Below are 17998 nucleotides of genomic sequence, written 5' to 3'. Positions count from 1 at the left end.
GCTCTGTTACGGAGGTCACCCCTCACTTCCTGTCCCAGTGACAATGGTTTTACTGGACAGGAAGTGGGGGAAACTCTCCTACAGGGACACAGTAAGAAATAGAAAGCTTACAGGCACCCAGGTGACACCATTGGAGGGGTGACACCAAAATGACTGACAGTATATATATCTATCAAACGTCAGGTGGTCATAATAATCTGGCCACTCGGTGTATGTTTATACACATATATACTGTATATACATATTGCACATATGCCTCTATTAGTTCCTGTGTTTTCTGCCTCACGAAGGGCATGTTCTGTCCTGAAACTGTTGCTATACTTTGAAACACCTCTGTATGTTGTTTTTGTTTTTTCTGTTTTTGAAGAAATTTTTTTTTGACATCGACCGACGCCGGTGAACCGGGGGGCTGCCGACCGACTTGGGTGCCCGGAACGTGGCCCTTCTTGGGCGTCGTGGGGGGTTTTTACTGGAGAGGATCGGGGGCACCATCCGAGCTGACCGTCCTGCTGGAGATGGGTTGGCGATGCTGGGCTTGTTTATTGTGTTTTGCTAATGCTGAACTTGCAATGTAGTCGGTTGCACTTTGCTAGTACGAATGACATCGGGGTCGTTGGGCTGTAAGTGCATGCTTGTTTAACTCGGTGCCTGCTGAGAACAAGCCGTAGGGCCACTTAACATGGGTGAGGACAGGTGCGGCTATGAGGGTGGCTTGTTGAGCTCACTGATGGAGTTTGCGTTTGACAGTCGCGGGGAGTTCTGATGTATGTACTAACACTTGCCTTGGTCCTTCCGTTGATCCCAGCGTCAGGCTGTTAGCTCAAAGTTAGCTGCTGTGTCTTTTAATTATTTTTTCTTTTTCCAGGGGCAGATTGCCGTTGGCTCATTAACATCTAAGCGTGCTAATTAGCGTTCTGTTCTGGGCGACAGGCTACCGAATTTGATGTTATCGTTATTATCTAAATAATAATCTTAAATTGTAGTCTCGTACCGCGAACAGGTGACATGTTTCTTGAAAGTGCCAAGGCATGGTTCAGCTTTGTCCCAAGGAACACAAAACACCTTACAACTCCTCATGGTGACTCTGCTATTGGCTACACTTTGGTAGGCTGTCCCTTCCAGTCCCAAATCCCGCTACAAAAACCATTCCTTCTCTCCTTGTCCACCCTCCCCTTCTCTGACCATTAAAAATAAATGATTATAAGATCACGCCTTCATTTCCATGTGTATGGAAATGCGCCCGGCTTTAACTCTTTCCTGCCCTGGCTGTCGAGCAAAATAATTATACAAAAATGTTGTTTTTATTTTTTTGCTGCCCTCCTCTGGTCTCTGGTTGACCCTTACTTGCAACAATATTGCCATTGCAAAAAAAAGAAAAAAAAAAAACAACAATGTTGTGAGATGCCATATATAGTGCTAGAGCAGGATGCATCAAAATACCCATCATTCATAACGGCAGGATTCAGAGCAAAGTTGCATTGGGCACAGTAAGACATGCAGAAGGCATTCTAAAACATAGGGTTGTATTCGTAGGTGAACCGAACTAGCCATGTTCCGGATTTTAGACAGATTCATGAGGGTGAGTATGCTGCTTTTATATTATTGAATTTAAATGCATATTATATATATATATATATATATAATTATATATAGATATATACAGATATAGACGTAGAAAGTAGACTAAGACTAAAGGATGTTATAGTTACGTATCTGACTTTCCTTTGCAGTACAGAAGTACTTATTTATTTATTTTTGAGGTTTTTTCATCTTTTTTTTATTAATATTGACACAATGCCTAAATTAGCTTAGCAGCACCTGACTCAATTGAAGAATCAATTAGCATTTGTTGGTCAACATCAAGAGGCTGAATGACTCAAGGGACAATTTTCGCCCTAGCCTACGCTTACTTACACAAACCAAATCAGATGGAGGGGCAATTTCAAGAACAGAGACTCTCATGAGCCGTGCTGGGTATTCAGCGTGACTGCAGACCGGCGTGCAAATGACCCCCTTAGTAAATCAGCCCCGGGGATTAAAGGATGGGGGGGGTCCTCGAAAAAGCATCCCACAGGTTGATGCCGTGTTGTTTTAGCTATTGATGCTGAATGAGGTACCGCTTTTTTTTTGGGTGGAATGCACAGTGCTGTGTCCGCCCATGCTTTCTAGTAGTTATTTTCTTTGTGACAGATCCTCACGGGGCCTTTTGTGTTCGAACAAAAGTTACAAGAATTGGCAGTACCTCTGTTTACACTGCTCTGAGCTCTATGTGCTGTTTGTGCTGCAGACATAAGCGTCGATAACCCTTTGCCTGCAAGAGAAGGGAGCTAGCAGATGACTCTGTAGGGGGGAAAGAGTTGGGGATGGGGGGCATCAGTGGCACTTGTCACCATAACATCTTGGCTTTCATCTAAAAACTATATCATTGGATATACCTTATAGTATATATTTGCTCGGTCGCATTTCTTACGCAGGTCTGAATTTGCATTTACAGTTTTGCCTTCCGAGGAAAGTTTAGGTGACACCAGAGTACTTAGACGCCTCGTCTAAAAAATGCGTTGGTTTTTGCCCATGTGCAGGAGTTTATATTTTGTTGCAGATGGATGTGCGGGGTGGGAGCTGTGCAGGGTTGAAGGGGTTAAATAGCATGTTTTGAATGCGTTATATAGGTATGCAAAGAGCGATTTAAAGTATGTTTAACTAGGTCCACATTGACAACATATTGCATCAATATTTGTATACACAATGTATTTGTATATACAATGCTTATGTACCATGAATACATTCATGTGTGTGTTTATGTGTGCATTAGCGCATATGACATAGTTATGCATGCCTATGTATGTTATAATATGGGAATGCGCCTGATATGTGTTTGAACACAAAAGTATTACATGAGAGCGACAATGACACATTTAGTAAACACCTAAATGAGGTTTTAAAAAAGCCACATGCACAGTCAGTAGTCCTGCAGATCCATACCCTTCCCTTTCATTGTAGTCAGCCAGCAGCCTGCTAGCACTACAGGCCTATGTAAATAAGGCACACGCTTGCTTGTCCCCTTTGCTGGATGTACTCTGCCCCTGTAAAGTGTTGCATGCTGGGTGCTTAAGTGGATTCTTTCCACCTATTTATTTAATGTGAGCTGGGGGGGACCGTGAGACTGTTGCTTCTTTTCAATATTTACTGTACTGACTCTATATAGGCTTAAAAATCTGCGAAAGTTATAACGCGTAGACGTCAAATAGATTATGCTTATAGCGTGATATTATAAAGTCTATTAGGAGAGAGATATGTTGTATTGGCAATGCATGTGTTGCTGCTTATACTGTGTTTCTCAATATATGTGTGTGTGTGTGTGTGTGTGTGTGTGTGTGTGTGTGTGTGTATGTGTTTATCATATAATATTTAAATATATTCAACATATATGTTTATGTGCTTTTGTTATTACCATCTGTGTATGTATGTATATGTATATGTGTTTTTTTAAATATGTATATCTGTCTATCTTCATCTCAAATAATATATATTTGTAATCTAAAATATATATAATTTATTATTTTTTTTACTCAAAAATGTATACATATTATATGTAATTCTTTTTTTTTCATATATATCTCAGGTAATATGCATTTTTCATTTTAAAAAGCTTTGCCTACATGACAGCTAATATGAAATGGTTTATATTTATAAGAAGGGTGGTAATATTAGGAAATCAGCAGCATCAGTAATATATACTAATAGAATATGTGACCATTCCAGGCACAACCATAGATCAATATTATAATTGCAGTGCTGAATATTACCACTGGGTGCCACTGTGGTCCCTCCTTCGGTTCTGCACTTTGCTAGGTCACAGAGATAAGATTGAGTGAAATTGGTTTGCAGCTCATGGATTAAGATGAAAAAAAAAAGAAAAAAAATTAAACCTAGTGTTCTCCGTTTTGCTTTTTCTGCTATTAACAAGGAAATATCAACTATCCCAGCCTGCAGACAATTTGAGGATTAGATGGGTTAAGCCTTAGTATCCACAGCTACTTTTGTTAGCTATCCTGTATTATATTATGTCAGATTGACTCATTTGTTAATTGATGTTCATTAGCAAATTTGAACAACAAAGACATGCAGTTGGTCACCTGAGTTTAATGTGGCGGTGCTGCGGCTTAGTAACATCTGTTTGCAAATGTTTGGCTGTTGAGAAGAGCTGTGACAGTAGCTTTGCGATTGAGTTCAATGTGAAATTAAACCTTCTGAAATGCATAAAGAATATAAAGTCCATCTGCCTGGGCCTCTTTTTTAAAAGTCTAGTCATAACTACAGTGCACTGGGGTGCCCCACTGCCTTGGTGGTGGAAATCTGGTGCGTTCCCAAGCCTTCTTGCATGTCAGATATCCCGTTGGCTCCCATGAATTTATATAGCACTTTTCTCCCTGGGGATTTAAGGCGCTTTATATACTGTTGCGGAAGATGGTGAGGCAGCCATCTTGGGTGCACTCATTAGAATATCATACTAGGGCAAATTTTAGACAGAAGTCAATAAACCTGCCAGCATGCCTTTGGAGTGTGGGAGATAACTCATGCAAGTTCCATGCCTTGACCAAGACTTAAACTGAGCACTCCAGTGCTGCAAGGCATAAGTGCTTACCACTGAGCCACTCATTTCCCATTGTAAGCTTTGTTTAGACATAGAGAGAGAGAGAAAGCAAAGTTGCACACCAAAGAACAATGTGACAAGAGGCTATAGGCCTCTTCTCCAATAGGAATAGGAGTTAAACTTACAGGACTTAACTGCAAGACAGGGGCACTAAGAGCCACCATGGATCCTGAGACACATTTCTGGGCCCCTTACCTTGAGGTGAAGCCTGTCAGGATTTAGAACATGTACAAGTATACATACCTACCTACTTTCTGAAACGAGAAAGAGGGGCACCCTCCAGCCCTATGTTTAGGCAATGGACGCACCCCTGCTACACCCCCAGTTATTGGTTAAACCTAGAATTGTTTTTTGGGTTGGTATATTGGCTTTTTGAAGCAGCAAACAAGATAATGAAGGGGGTAGGATGACGTTTTAGTGCAGAATAACACTTTTGGTAGTTAAATAGAACCCTTTATAGATATCTGTACATCAGACCATTTGAGGAAGAAAGAGGGACCTGGTTCCAAATGAGGGACAGTTCCTTCAAATGAGGACATTAGGGAGGTTTGGACATACAGTAGCAGCCCAAGCGGCTGCTATGGGGCCCTGGTAGAGGGTGTACTTGGTCCATGTCTGTAATCAGTTTGTACAAACAAAATTTGCTCTTTAACTATTATTTCTTTCTGAAGGTTTCTCTGATTGGTGGCTCGGGTGTTGAGAAGTGCAGACTACATTTCTGAGCAGTGATCACATGCCGACCTACCTGCACCAGCTGAGTTCCAACCTATGGTGAAGGAGAAGCTCATCTCCTTTGCTACATAGCACAGGCTTAGCACAGCACGACCCTTGAGGATGAAGCTATATCCTGAGTAGACCATGTATTGATCCATGTAGATTGCCTGGCTACAACTTCTATGTGTTTAATTACAGTGGCCAGCAGTGGTAGAGAAAGGATCCCTATAGGTGTGCATTATGGGATGACCAGCTCTGATCACCAATAATTAGGAGGTATGGATAACACTGCATGTATGCATGTAGACCACCTGCCACTGATGGGGACCCATTAAAGTGACTTCTAGTTACGTCTCTGGGTCCATAGCTCTGGAACCCACCAACTCTTTCCTTGTAGATGCATCCCGCTCATAGAGGTTGCAACACACTATGCCACACCTCACAAAAGCAGTACTGTTTCCAATAAGCTTGAAGAGATACAATGTAGGTGTACTATAGTGTTCTAGATCAAAAGCAGAGTGTGCAATAATCCACTATATATGTAAAGAGTCAAACCCTCAAGATTATATTTTGCTCTATAGTATCATAAACAAAAGATACAGCAGGCATGGAATCCTTTAACATCAATGTAAATGTGTGACACACCAAAAAAATGCCCTGCTCCAAGATGGACCCTGGTGCTCTGTCCTCCCCCACACCCAATGCATGCAATGTATTATATAGCAACTACATTACCATGAATGGCATGGACTCCCTGACTACCTTGATTCTTTGATAACATAAAAGCAGAACTCCAGGCAAATATAAAGGTAAAAAGAGAATGCAGCTTTGTATTCATTAATACTTTATTAAATGCATATTTTTTTTAAATGCAAGCAGTGCACGTATCTAAAATTGATTTGGTACTTGGCTTTATCGTCCAGGCTGGGAGAGGAAGGGGCACAAATAGTGATTCAGTTGTACTGCAGTGCTCATGTGCTAACAAGGACATGTTGAATGGACGAGAGAGCAGAGTGACAGAGAGATGAGGTCATCAATCTGCCGCTTCTCCTTCACTGTCCAGTCATAGGCTGGGGGAAGGACAAGACCTGTTAGTGTCAAATAACTGCAGCAAAGAAAAATCAGGTCTCCTCACCTGCTAGGCAGGGCTGTGCTGTGTGCCAGGGCTGGATGGACAGAAATGCAAATCCTTTGTCAGGTGGGAAAACTCCCTTATATGCATTTCACTGGTGTATTTAGCTTTTTGCTAGGGGTTCATCTTTAAAGTTCAGCAATGGACTCCTCTTGTAATAAGGGATTCTTTTATTGCCACCTTAATGACAAATGTGAATTGAAAGGCAGGTTAAACAAACAGTGAATCGGGTTTTATTACCTAGCTTGATCTTGATTACTTATCTACCTCCCAGATTCTTAAAGTGTCATTTGTATCCAGCTAAAAGTCATTTTTTTTCTTTGTTTGCTGGTCTTGCGTGAAGTGTAAATACAGCTGTGTCTATGGAATGCAGTTATCTTGACTGAATGGTCCTGGCATAGTTTGCCATAGAGAAAGCAGTGACTGCAATTCTCCTTTGGCAACAGGATGGACAAGGATAAGGAAACAAGTTTGAAGAGTAACAGTCATTACTGCCGTGCCCTCCTTAAAATATAATTTTGGTTTTAATTTGTCTGGATGTGCTGTATGTAGTTACTTATTTGGAGAGTGAGTTGGTCCAGAAGGTAATAAGTGCCTCTCTGTAGGTGCGTAAGATCTGCACATTGCATTGTGGGAAGTGAGGATGTTGTGCCAGGCAGCGTGACTTGCAACCCAACACAGAATTTGCTGAGGTTTGAGGAACTCCAGAGTGCAAAGGAAATAATTAAATGGAGAAATGTGTAGGTACTGTATGGTGCCTTGGATCAGGCCATTATATATACACAGTTTCATTAGTGTATCTTAAGCCACAGTCACACCCAGGTGCTAGCATCTTCAGATGGCTTAAAAGTATTTTTGAGCATTTGTACGCACATATATGTGTGTTTTTTAAGTGTTTTTGAAGCATTTTGCAAGCGTTCAGCTTCAGGCATTTTTCTATTTGGCCCAATGGAAAGCAGTAGCATCTGTGACATCATACAAAAACGCTCAAAAACACTTGTGACGTGCATTGTAATGTGTATTTATTGAGGTCTATGGGGACAAAATGATCAAGTCTTCCTGAAAAGAAGCTCATGTTCTTTTCCAAGCTACAGGCGTTTTGCTACAAACGTGTGTATAGCGGCCACTGGAAACAATGGGATTCCTTGTGTTGAGCGTTTTGTAGCTTCATGCGTTGAGCAACAAAAAACATAAGAGTGAACGAGGCCTCACTGGCAAGTCCACTTTATAGCCCATTTCCGGGTAAAATAGGTTTACCAGAGCCAAATTATACTCCATTTCCTCTAAAGTCCCCTGCTTAAATGTCCACTTCCTTCTTCATCCTGCACATTTTCTTGTTTACATGTGGGTGGAAGTCCAGCTCCTGGTGTACTTCCTGGCTGCTCCGGCTGTAAGTACAAGACCTTAGCACTATGGTCACACCTTCACCTCCCTCTCCTCCTTACCAGTCACAAAACACACACCTCCAGGCTTCATTTTGTGAATGGCCAGGAGGACAGTGGGGCAGAGAAGCTAGCACAGAGATCCATAAAACCTGCAGCGCTTACAGCTAAGCAGGAGCTGAAATTCCATCTGCATGTAAACAAGAACATTTTCCTGGGTGAAGAAGGAAGTGGACATTACTTTAGAGAATAGGGATTGTTCAACCAGTAAGCTCATTGTGGCCAAAGTTGGGTTTTTATGCTGCATGACCCTAGGACACTGAAAACAGAAAACAATATATTTTATTGGGAAAATAATAAAGGAAAACACCATAAAAATTTCATAAAAATGTAGAATAAAGAGAATACTCTATGAAAATTATATAAAAACATATAAACAAATGCTACACTTATGAAAATACACAGCAGAGGTCGTCCTGTAGCTAGGAATCACTATTACTTTAAACGGGCAATGCGGCTAAGTCGGAACCCCAAATCAAACTGTCAAACGCAATCAAAAGAAGAGAGCAGTGCAAAAATGCTCCATGGTGTAGTAATTCACATAAGAATTCATTACTAAAAAGCAGGTGTAAAATTCACTCTCATAAAATAAAATCAGGGGGAATGGTAAGCATGGAACAGGAAAGCACAGAAAGTCTATCCCAATATCAGCTTCCTGCCCTGGCCACCAGCAGGGAAGAGGCAAATTTTGGAAGATGGAACACACGGTATGAAACAAACTTCAATGGCCCAAGATCTGCCCCTTCCAAAAACATCAACAAGTCATGGGAACATGTTTCAGGGAAGGAGATTTACCTTCATCAGCCTCTGGGATAGACTCACTGTGCTTTGGGGTTCCAAACCAAATAAAAGAAAGGGCATAGGGGTTGCATGACAGGGTTGATGGGGTGCCAGGCACTTGGAGGGTTAGGAGGATAAGAAAAGATGAAAGGTCCTCCTACCTGATTGGTGAATTGGGTCTAAGAAGGAGGTATCTTTTGAGCCATTCAGTGTTGAGTACCAGGGCAGTGCATTTGCAGGCTCACCAGCATCTGAAGAGCTTCCCATCCTCCGGCCCTGTGTTTTGTCTGTCATAGCAGCTAATTTGTGGTTTGAGGGTTTTGTAAAGGTCGAAATTTGTGTAAAAAGTGGATGGGAACCTGTCAAAGTAAGGCATCCTTCTGTAGAGTGGTCCAGTTGTTGAAACCCAGGATGGATGTATGGATGGGTATTCTGCAGTAGGTTTGTGTAATTATTTCTGAGGTGTTAAAAAGCGGCTGGGGGCCTAGCAAGCAACAGATTTTGGCCACAGGTACAATGCTTTGGTTTGTTTCTGTTGGTGCCTTCAAGGGCTGTCAACGCATCTTTCTAGGTTTGTTTTTTGTTAATTATTGTTATTTATTTAACTGGGATTTTGTAATAAAGGGCTTCAATGGCCATTAAACACCACTCTCCTGGGTTCTAAGATGGTTCTTGGGATCTTAAGTGGCAAGGGTGGACATGGTCTAGTAGTACTAGTTGCGGGCTCACTATGAAATACCCTTGTCCTGCATTTTACCCCTGCTCTATATTAATAAATAGTTAAATTACTACACCATGGAGTGGTTTTACACTGATCTTTTCTTTTGCGTGTGTATGACTACAACATGCTCACCAGTTGCATGCATGTTTGTATGGAGCCAACCATATTGAAAGCAGAGCCGATACTGAGTTGCTGTGCATTCATTTCAGTAACTTTGCATGTGATACTATTCTTTTTCGTAATGAAAATTGAACTTTTATGCAGTTGCAATGAGCCTTGTGCTTCTAAACATACATTACCGGTTGATATGCGTTAAGGAAGTTTTGATAACATCGACGGATATGTAAACAGAATGTGATGTGATGGTGGGGTGAGGAGCAATATACTCTAAACAGGTATGTAAATGTCAGATACATATTTATGAGTGATAAAAACAGTTCTCTCTCAAAGTGAAATTTTTTGTTGGGTTGGGCTACTGTTATGTTAGGTTTAAACTGCAATCGTTATCACTGAGAGGACATAGTATCTATATAATGACTACTCCACTCCTAGATGTCCAAGACAATGAGTGTCATGTCAAGCTGAAAAGGAAATTATTTTGAACCCATATGGGTTATGCACTTGTGCCCATGATTGTAGGAAATTCTGTTGATCAATCCCTTTCTAATCAAACTATAAGTGCTCTTTTGAGTTTATACTCAATGTTGTGGTGCATGGATCTGGGTGAGCAGGAGGTTGGGAACCTTTTGTTCATGAACTCCATCTGCAGCACACGTACCAGGAGTCTATATAAACCTAACATTTCTCAATAATGTGCACCCATCACCACCTGCTGCAGGGGTATAAAGTTCACCACCCAGCTTCCCCAAGACAAAAAAAAAAAGATGTGATGGTCATCTGATCACTCTATTGGCACATAGAGGACCTTAAGTTTCTCCAGTGTTGGCCCAAATATATTGTCACATAGGGGTATATGAGACCCCTCTAAAAAAATTAGAGGATAAGTTTAGTTTTTAAAGAAGTTCTAATTAGGACAACCCTTCCTTGCCCCACATAAGCAAATATAAGATATGACTTCAGATCTCAGATTGTGGCTTGTCCCACTTTCCCATGTCATGGCTTGCCAGCTGCCAGGCTGAGTTTACGGAATATTGAGAGTGTTGACCTGTGCACCAGCTATAGAAATAAATAGATTGCTCACCTCTTTGCACCAAACAATAAACTAACCAGGCCATTGGCTGGCCATGGTACTATAAAGGATACTTTGAGGTCTGTAGTTATACAGTATATACTAAGGATAGATAGGGATCTATATTTGGGGATTCAATCCTTTGTAATTCAAAATTCGATATTTGGGGAGTCTTTGTAATTCAATCCTGTAATTACAAAGACTTGAAACTAAGATAAAATAATTGAACACATTAAAGTTAATAAAGCTCAATTCCAACTTTATCCTTTTTTTTTATTTTGAAAATAGAGGCGTATAACCTGCAGTTTAAAGTGAACCTATGCTCAAGTTTTAACTTGATGGGATGGATAAATGAGCAATAACTGAAGAGCTAAAATACTGGAATTTCCTGGAGAAAACCCAGCTCCAGGTTTCCTTCAGTGCTGGCTACATGTATGAAGGCAAAGCATGGTTATATGTCTATTGCTGAGGGGATGATGTGACCAAGTCAGATCCTCTGATCCCCTTCTTCACTTGTGCTCACATGACCAAGTGCCCTAGTCTTCACACGTGTTCAGGACGGGAGGGAGCCTAGAGCAGCAAATTCACTGGCAAAGGTAAATAATTCAGCACTTCTATTGTTCTTTAATTGTCCTTTTTATAACAACTGTTAATATAGTTTTATACTCACATTTAAGTATAGAGCTGCATTAAAGTGTTGAAAAAGTAAGGTACTAAATATACAGTGTATACAGTATATATATATATATATGTATATACATATATTCTATTGTATGTATATATATATATATATATAGTACCTTTGATAGAACAAAGTAGGAATGCACAGATACCTTTTTTTAGTTAAAATTTATCTTTCCCGGCCAATCGGGAAGCCGGCTCCATGTTCCCTCGCGGCACTGCCAGTAAGAGGAAATCTCCTTTTCACCGGAAGTTCCACTATCAGGGGTAAGTGTCGGAGCATTTGGGAGAGTGTTGGTATTGGTATTGGTGCATCCCTAGAACAAAGTTTTATAAGTGTTCTGAAACCTGATTAAAATGTTTACCAGTGTCCATAGTAACCACCAGTCATAGTTACAGAATAGTCTGACTTTGTAGAACAACCATGGCCCCAGTGTCAATTAATAGGGAAACCTTGGGGGGCACTTGCTTAAGTTCTGAAAGGATTTAGGTTTTCTTGTTATCTCTCACTTTGTATTCACATTTAAGAATGTGCCTGTGTTGGTGCGGGGCGCATAGACTGAGATTGCCACGTCATTGGTGGGAGCTATTTGTAGACTTGTCACCTCCTTCTTCCTGAGTGCCTTGGCAGCTAGGAAGTGGAGAAAGCATATGAATTATATTGCATTTCTATTAAACTTTTCACAGATCAGTCAACATTATTCTGCTTTAATGGAAGAGAGCAGGTGGTAATGTCGCCTAGAAGCTTCTGCATTAATTACAAGGCTGAATATAACAATAATGAATGGGTATCTAATATGTAATTCTTCTAATATCTGCCTGCAGTTGCATTCAGTTAGCAACGTTACCATGTGGTTGACCTAGCACTTTGGTGTTGGTATCAGCAGTTTCGTTTCAGTCATGTATCTGCTGACAGAACATTGTAGGTGCAGGGGGTGCAGTTTCTGTATATAGATATAGAGGTGGAGAGGTGAGATAGATAGATAGATAGATAGATAGATAGATAGATAGATAGATAGATAGATAGATAGATAGATAGATAGATAGATACATAGATAGATAGATACATAGATACATAGATACATAGATAGCCCAAATAATAAAGGGATAAGAAAAAAGTTTTAGTGCAGAATAACTTATAATAATACTTTTGGTTGTTAAATAGAACATTTTATAGATATCTGTACATCAGACCAAAAGTAGGGACAACTGGGGAGGAAAGAGGGACAGAGGGATTTGGTTCCAAATGAGGGACAATTGGGAGGTATTATAATGGAGATACGATTTTCTTAGTCCAACCGTGGATAACTCAGGAAGAGCTGACAACACTGCTTGGTATTTCAGTGCAGCCAAGGCAGCATTGTCAGCCCACAACAGGTAATTGGAAGCTCATTTAAATGTGGCAGATCAAAAGATATTTTTCAGTACTTGCAGCATTCTTAAAGAAACTTTCTTACTTAGACTTAGTTCCTCCCATGCAATTGGGTGCATTGGGCACTCAGTACTCCCTGATTAAACCTTACCCCATGGGACCTCTATGGCTTTCAGGTGTGTTTCGGAGGTTTGGTCACTATGTTTGGCTGATGAAGAGGCCGCTAATGGTTCATTGCTCTCCAATACATGCTAGCACTTTGGTAGGGTCTAGAAGAAGTACTTTCAAACTTATTGGGCTTATTTGGATTCACGCAGTGCCATCTACTCGTCACCCCAGCACCCATTTGACTACATTGAGATTCCAGTTTGGAGTGTGGTGGGATGCATGCTATTTTGTTTTGAAGTTAGACCACCAGTTTGTTGGCGGTCTTCCTTGTTTTTGCTTTCTGCTAGGTGGTGGCATCCGGCTCATTGCAAATTCTGGGTATGCAGTAATTGGGTAGTCGCAGGATATGTCTGGCCAACCATAGCCTCCGATTAGTGACAATGTCTTCTAACTTCTGCATACAACTGCATACCAAGCGAAGATTTTTTCACTTGACACGTGACACAGTCTCTGTATGTCATGGTCAAGATTTTCTTTGGCATCTTTGGTGAAATAAGTTCAGTTTTTTTGCGATCTTCCATATTTTGCTGGTGTACAGGTCAGTGGGAATAACACTTTGTAGCTTACAGGCACACCTTCATGGTCGTGGTGAGTGAAGGTGTAAGCCAGATTTGACCCTATTTTGGTCTTTTGGTCTGACGCACACATATCTAATAAATGGTTCTATTTATATACCAAAAGTGTTATTCTGCACTAAAACCTTTATCCTAGCTATTCGTTATCTTGTTTGCTATTTCAAAAAGCTGGTACAAAGGAAAAGTAATTGAGAAAAAACTATTCTGGGTTTAACCAATCATTTTTGGTATACAGTATACATTCTTAAAGGTCCGCAAAACTGGGGGTGTCAATTGTCTAAACGCATTGTGCTGGAAGGTGTCCCTCTTTCACATTACAGAAAGCTGTGAGTTAAGCTATAGGACAGTGGGAATAACAATCGTAGCATATGAGCACACCTTCATGGTGTAGAGAGTGAAGGCGTACCCCAGATTTGACCTAAAAACGTTGGAACGTGCCTGCTGTCTTGTCTTGAAGAAACAAAATATGGGAGAATGTACATGTATTTTTTTTTTTTTTTTTTAAATGTCCAAACAAACACTTTAAGTAAACAGGGCAATAGTAACTCAAACACGAAAATAAGTGCACACTGAAAATACAGTGTACTTTGCATTTAACTCTAAAGAACTCAAGTTGGTGGTATGATTACCTGATACAATAATAAAAGTGTTGCTTTCATAGGAAATGTATCTAAATGTTCTGTTATCAGCTGAATAGACAAACCACATTTCAACCATAGCTTGTAAACAGTCCACTTCTATGCAACAGGAATACTGTCCGTACAAAAGACTGGAGCAGCTGGCCAACCCCTCACTCCATAACTTGGTACTAGGCCAAGAACCTCTGTTGTAGTAGATCTCTGTATCACTCGTTTTCTTGTTAGACGGTCTGTAAGAATGTATCAGGTTTCTGGAGAAATCACATATTGTGGGTTCTTTTTCTGTAGTCAAGTTAGTTTACTAGGCGGAACAGATGTATTACACAATAAGCTACAACTCAACACAGAACTATTGTGTTAAGTGGTCTTCAACTCAAAATCGACTGAATCACTGAATATATCCAATATAACCAATGGAACATGTTTATAGCGCCCACTTACTTTATAATCCAACCAATCATTTTTTTGTTTTGATATTCCCTTTAGATCTATGAAAACTGAACTGTAATTGTGAATTTGTAATACTTCCAAAATATGTTTCTGGAAGGTAACAGAAAATTAAGGCTAATGTGATGCAGACAGGAACGTTTTCAATAATTTATCATGGGGTAGTAGTAGGGTGTGGGGTATAAACAATCATAATTGTTTTTGAATCATATAATAAAGAAAAAGTTGAATTCATTATTTTTTTAAATATTTATTAGAAATTGGGTGGTAATTTTGATCTAATTAAAAACAGCCAACCTTTGTGGGGCACCCCGAAAATAACTGATTACATTTTAAAAATATGCGGCATCAATACGTGAAGCCAACATACTTTTGCTGCCAGTTCCTGCGTTATCTCAAGCATTTTAATCAGCTCTGCCCAGTTTATCTCTACAAACAACAGAACACACCCCACCATGTGAGGGAGATAAGGAGAGGGGTTCTTTAGCCCTAATACACTCTCTGTCCTTGCTAGGGTGACAACATTGCTCCTCCATAGATACAAAAGAGCAAGCGTTGTCACCCTAGGACACGAAGTGTGTTTCTGGCAGGATCACCTGGAGAAAATAAAGGAAAAGAGACTGAATAAGAAAAATAATGGAGCCACCTGACCAGGACCAGGATTGGTTAACTGTATTATATTCAATATTTTCTTGGGTTTAAATATACTTTAGGGAATAGATAGTCTAGTAAAACATTTTTTTTATGATATTCCCGGGGGCGGAGGACGGTACCTCTGTCTGGCCCAGGAGCTCCCACTCAGCTCCTGGCAATCAGTGACATCAGTGAGCTGGACAGGAACCAGGGAAGCTCTGCACCTGAAGCAACCGCTGCCTCATTATAAGCCCTGAGTGAGAGATTCACAAACACAATAAAGGATCCTCTTTACAAAAATAAAAGAATATGGATGAAGAGATAACAATATGAGCCTATCTTAAATAAGAACTTCATTAAAATGGTTGGAAACTACTTAGCAACCTGTAACTTTGGTCAATAAACACTATTGGAGACAATAAACTCTTTGGTCAGGAGTATGTAATGTACAGTGGTAAGTACTTTGTTATGTACAGCACAGTGCAAAAAGTGCAGCAGTCAGCAGTATGTGTCATAGTGTCCCTTAGATTGCTGGTCAGCAGGAGGATAAAGATTGCTGGTGCTTGTGGTCACTGGGAGGAGAAAATAGACAGTGCTTGTGGCCAGCGGGAGGAAAAAATGGCCGGCGTCAGTGGTCAAGCGGGAGAAAAAAAATGCCCAGCATGGATGGGCATGGGGGAAAGAAAAATATCTGGTGTCCAAAGTCGGGGAAGGAAAACATGCCCAGTGCTGGTGGTCAGGGAGACAAAAAAATAATAGGTATTGGTGGTCACCAGGAGGAAAAAAAAGTCCAGTGTCAGTAGTCAGTTGGAGGAAAAAAATTCTTCTCATTGGTGGTTAACAGGTGGAAAAGATGTCCAGTGTTGGTGATTAGTGCAAGGAAAAAAATGCTTTGCGTTGGGAAAAAGAGGGCACTGGTGATTAGTGGAGGGAGCGAGGGGAGCATTGGTACTCTGTGGTAGAAGAAGAGGGCACTGGTACTCTGTAAAGGGGAAGGGGGGCACTGATGCCCTGAAGAGGAAGATGGGTAGCACTGGTACTCTGTAGGGGAAAGGGGCCACTAATGCTCTGCGGAGGGAGAGTGGGGCACAGGTGCTATGGTCCGTGGTTTGCCAGGATTTTATTATCCTACACAAATCTAGATTTGGTACAATGACAAAAATGTGAAAGAGCAAACATGACAAAATCTATAAGTCATAATTAGGGAAACATTGTAGTAATAACTCAGAACATCTTTCCACTCAAAATACGTAATAGTCACTTTGACAATGTCCGTGCAAACCAGACCCACTAATATCTCTCCACTAATTTTCCCGACACTCCTTCCTCCATATGACCTCCTTCCATGATGCAGTGCTTGGATATAGCAGCCAATTGCTAGGCTTGTACACTGTCACATGGCGGAGGGGGGTGACATCACTACTCCCTCTAGGCTCCAACACCTGATATTTTGGTTTTAGCTTTGACAGTGGAAGGAACTGTGAGGAATCTCTAGAGATATAAGTATCAATGGGTCGGAGGCATGGCTTTCAACTGACTTGGTCACTTTGCCCTTAGTTTGGATGGGATATCTCTGCTGGGATACTTCTGTTCATAAAATGATACAAGCAGGACCCACTTAACCTTTTGAATTGAATTAGTATTGCACCTATTCTGTCTCCCTTTATTTTGTGCAAGCTGTTGGCACTATACAAATCCTGTAATATAATAATATTAATAACTTACATAAACTACTGCTTTATCATTTGAGATAATATATTACATTTAGCAAAATTCTAACCCATGCAGATGGTTGCGATACTGAACTGTGGTTTTGCTATGATGATCATTAGTGCTCTATTTTTGTAACTGTAATGGATTCCAGGTTGTTTATATCCAATTGTTTCTAGTACTAATCATGCAGGCTAGGAAGAATCATATTCATTATGAAGCATTCACAGGTCCACACATTGCATGAAACTGCATTTCAATAGGGAATTTTATTTATTCCTATGAGGCTAATTCACATCTATGTGCTGCAGCTGAGCAACTTTTTTTTCTCGTAATGAAATACATATGTACAGTGTAGTTTTGTGTGCTTTACTACGTGACTGTACATTAACAAAATCTCTACCAGCCTCCATAATGAATGACCCAAAAAGTGCAGAGAAAAATTGTAAACACTTATATAAATGTGCGTATTAAAAAAACAATAATGCACCAAAATTTTATGCAGCAACATCTGTCAAAAATGCATGCTACCGCATACAGTACACAATTGTGAAAGGGCCCTCAGGCAGCTGTATAAGTAAGAGAAGCTACTTAATACATTTTACATTTTTTGTATACTTATTTGGTCAGAACACCCTGGAACAGCAGTCCAGGGTCCATAAATCCATAACAGGGTTCATAAATCCAGCTCCATAACTCATAGGGGAAGAGGTAGAGTCCACTTAGAGAAAGCACAAGGTTCTAGATAAGATAGAAGCCATCTCCTTGTTCTCTGAAGTTACACAGTCATAGATGTTGAAAGATCAACATCTCTTTATACAAGATCAGTGTTATGATTTTAATAATGTACAAAAGTAAAGGGAAAACGTGGAGAACCTTTATTAAACTGCATCTAAAGCCAAAACTTGTTTTTTTAGTTTTGGATATAGTGATGAGGGATTGGAACCCCGTCAAGTTGTTGTCTGTGCTCCGTGACAGAAATACACTGAGGGGAATTTATCAAAACTGGAGCAGACAAAATCTTGAGCAGCTGTGCACTGCAGCCAATAAGCATCCACCTCTTTTTTTCAAAACTTAAGCTAAAGCTTAACTAAACAAACTGAAGAGTGAAGCTGATTGGTTGCCATTGGCAACTGCTCCAG

General features: G+C 40.4%; 1 protein-coding gene across 2 annotated transcripts in view; it reads left to right on the top strand.

Annotated features, from left to right (window-relative positions):
• Positions 1-1467: 1467 nt before the first annotated feature.
• Positions 1468-17998, top strand: part of TOX2 (TOX high mobility group box family member 2) — a 123332-nt gene continuing 106801 nt past the window's right edge. For both annotated transcript variants that reach the window (XM_018555359.1, XM_018555358.1), the window contains exon 1: positions 1468-1579. In XM_018555359.1, the coding sequence (XP_018410861.1) occupies positions 1550-1579 (30 nt within the window). In that variant the 5' untranslated portion in view covers positions 1468-1549. The remainder of the gene's footprint in view (positions 1580-17998) is intronic.

The sequence above is a fragment of the Nanorana parkeri genome, unplaced genomic scaffold, assembly GCF_000935625.1.
Source record: "Nanorana parkeri isolate BGI_ZX_2015 unplaced genomic scaffold, ASM93562v1 scaffold193, whole genome shotgun sequence".
Lineage (NCBI taxonomy): Eukaryota > Metazoa > Chordata > Amphibia > Anura > Dicroglossidae > Nanorana > Nanorana parkeri.
Note: the sequence above shows the minus strand (reverse complement) of the source record. Positions and strands in the feature narration are given on the sequence as shown.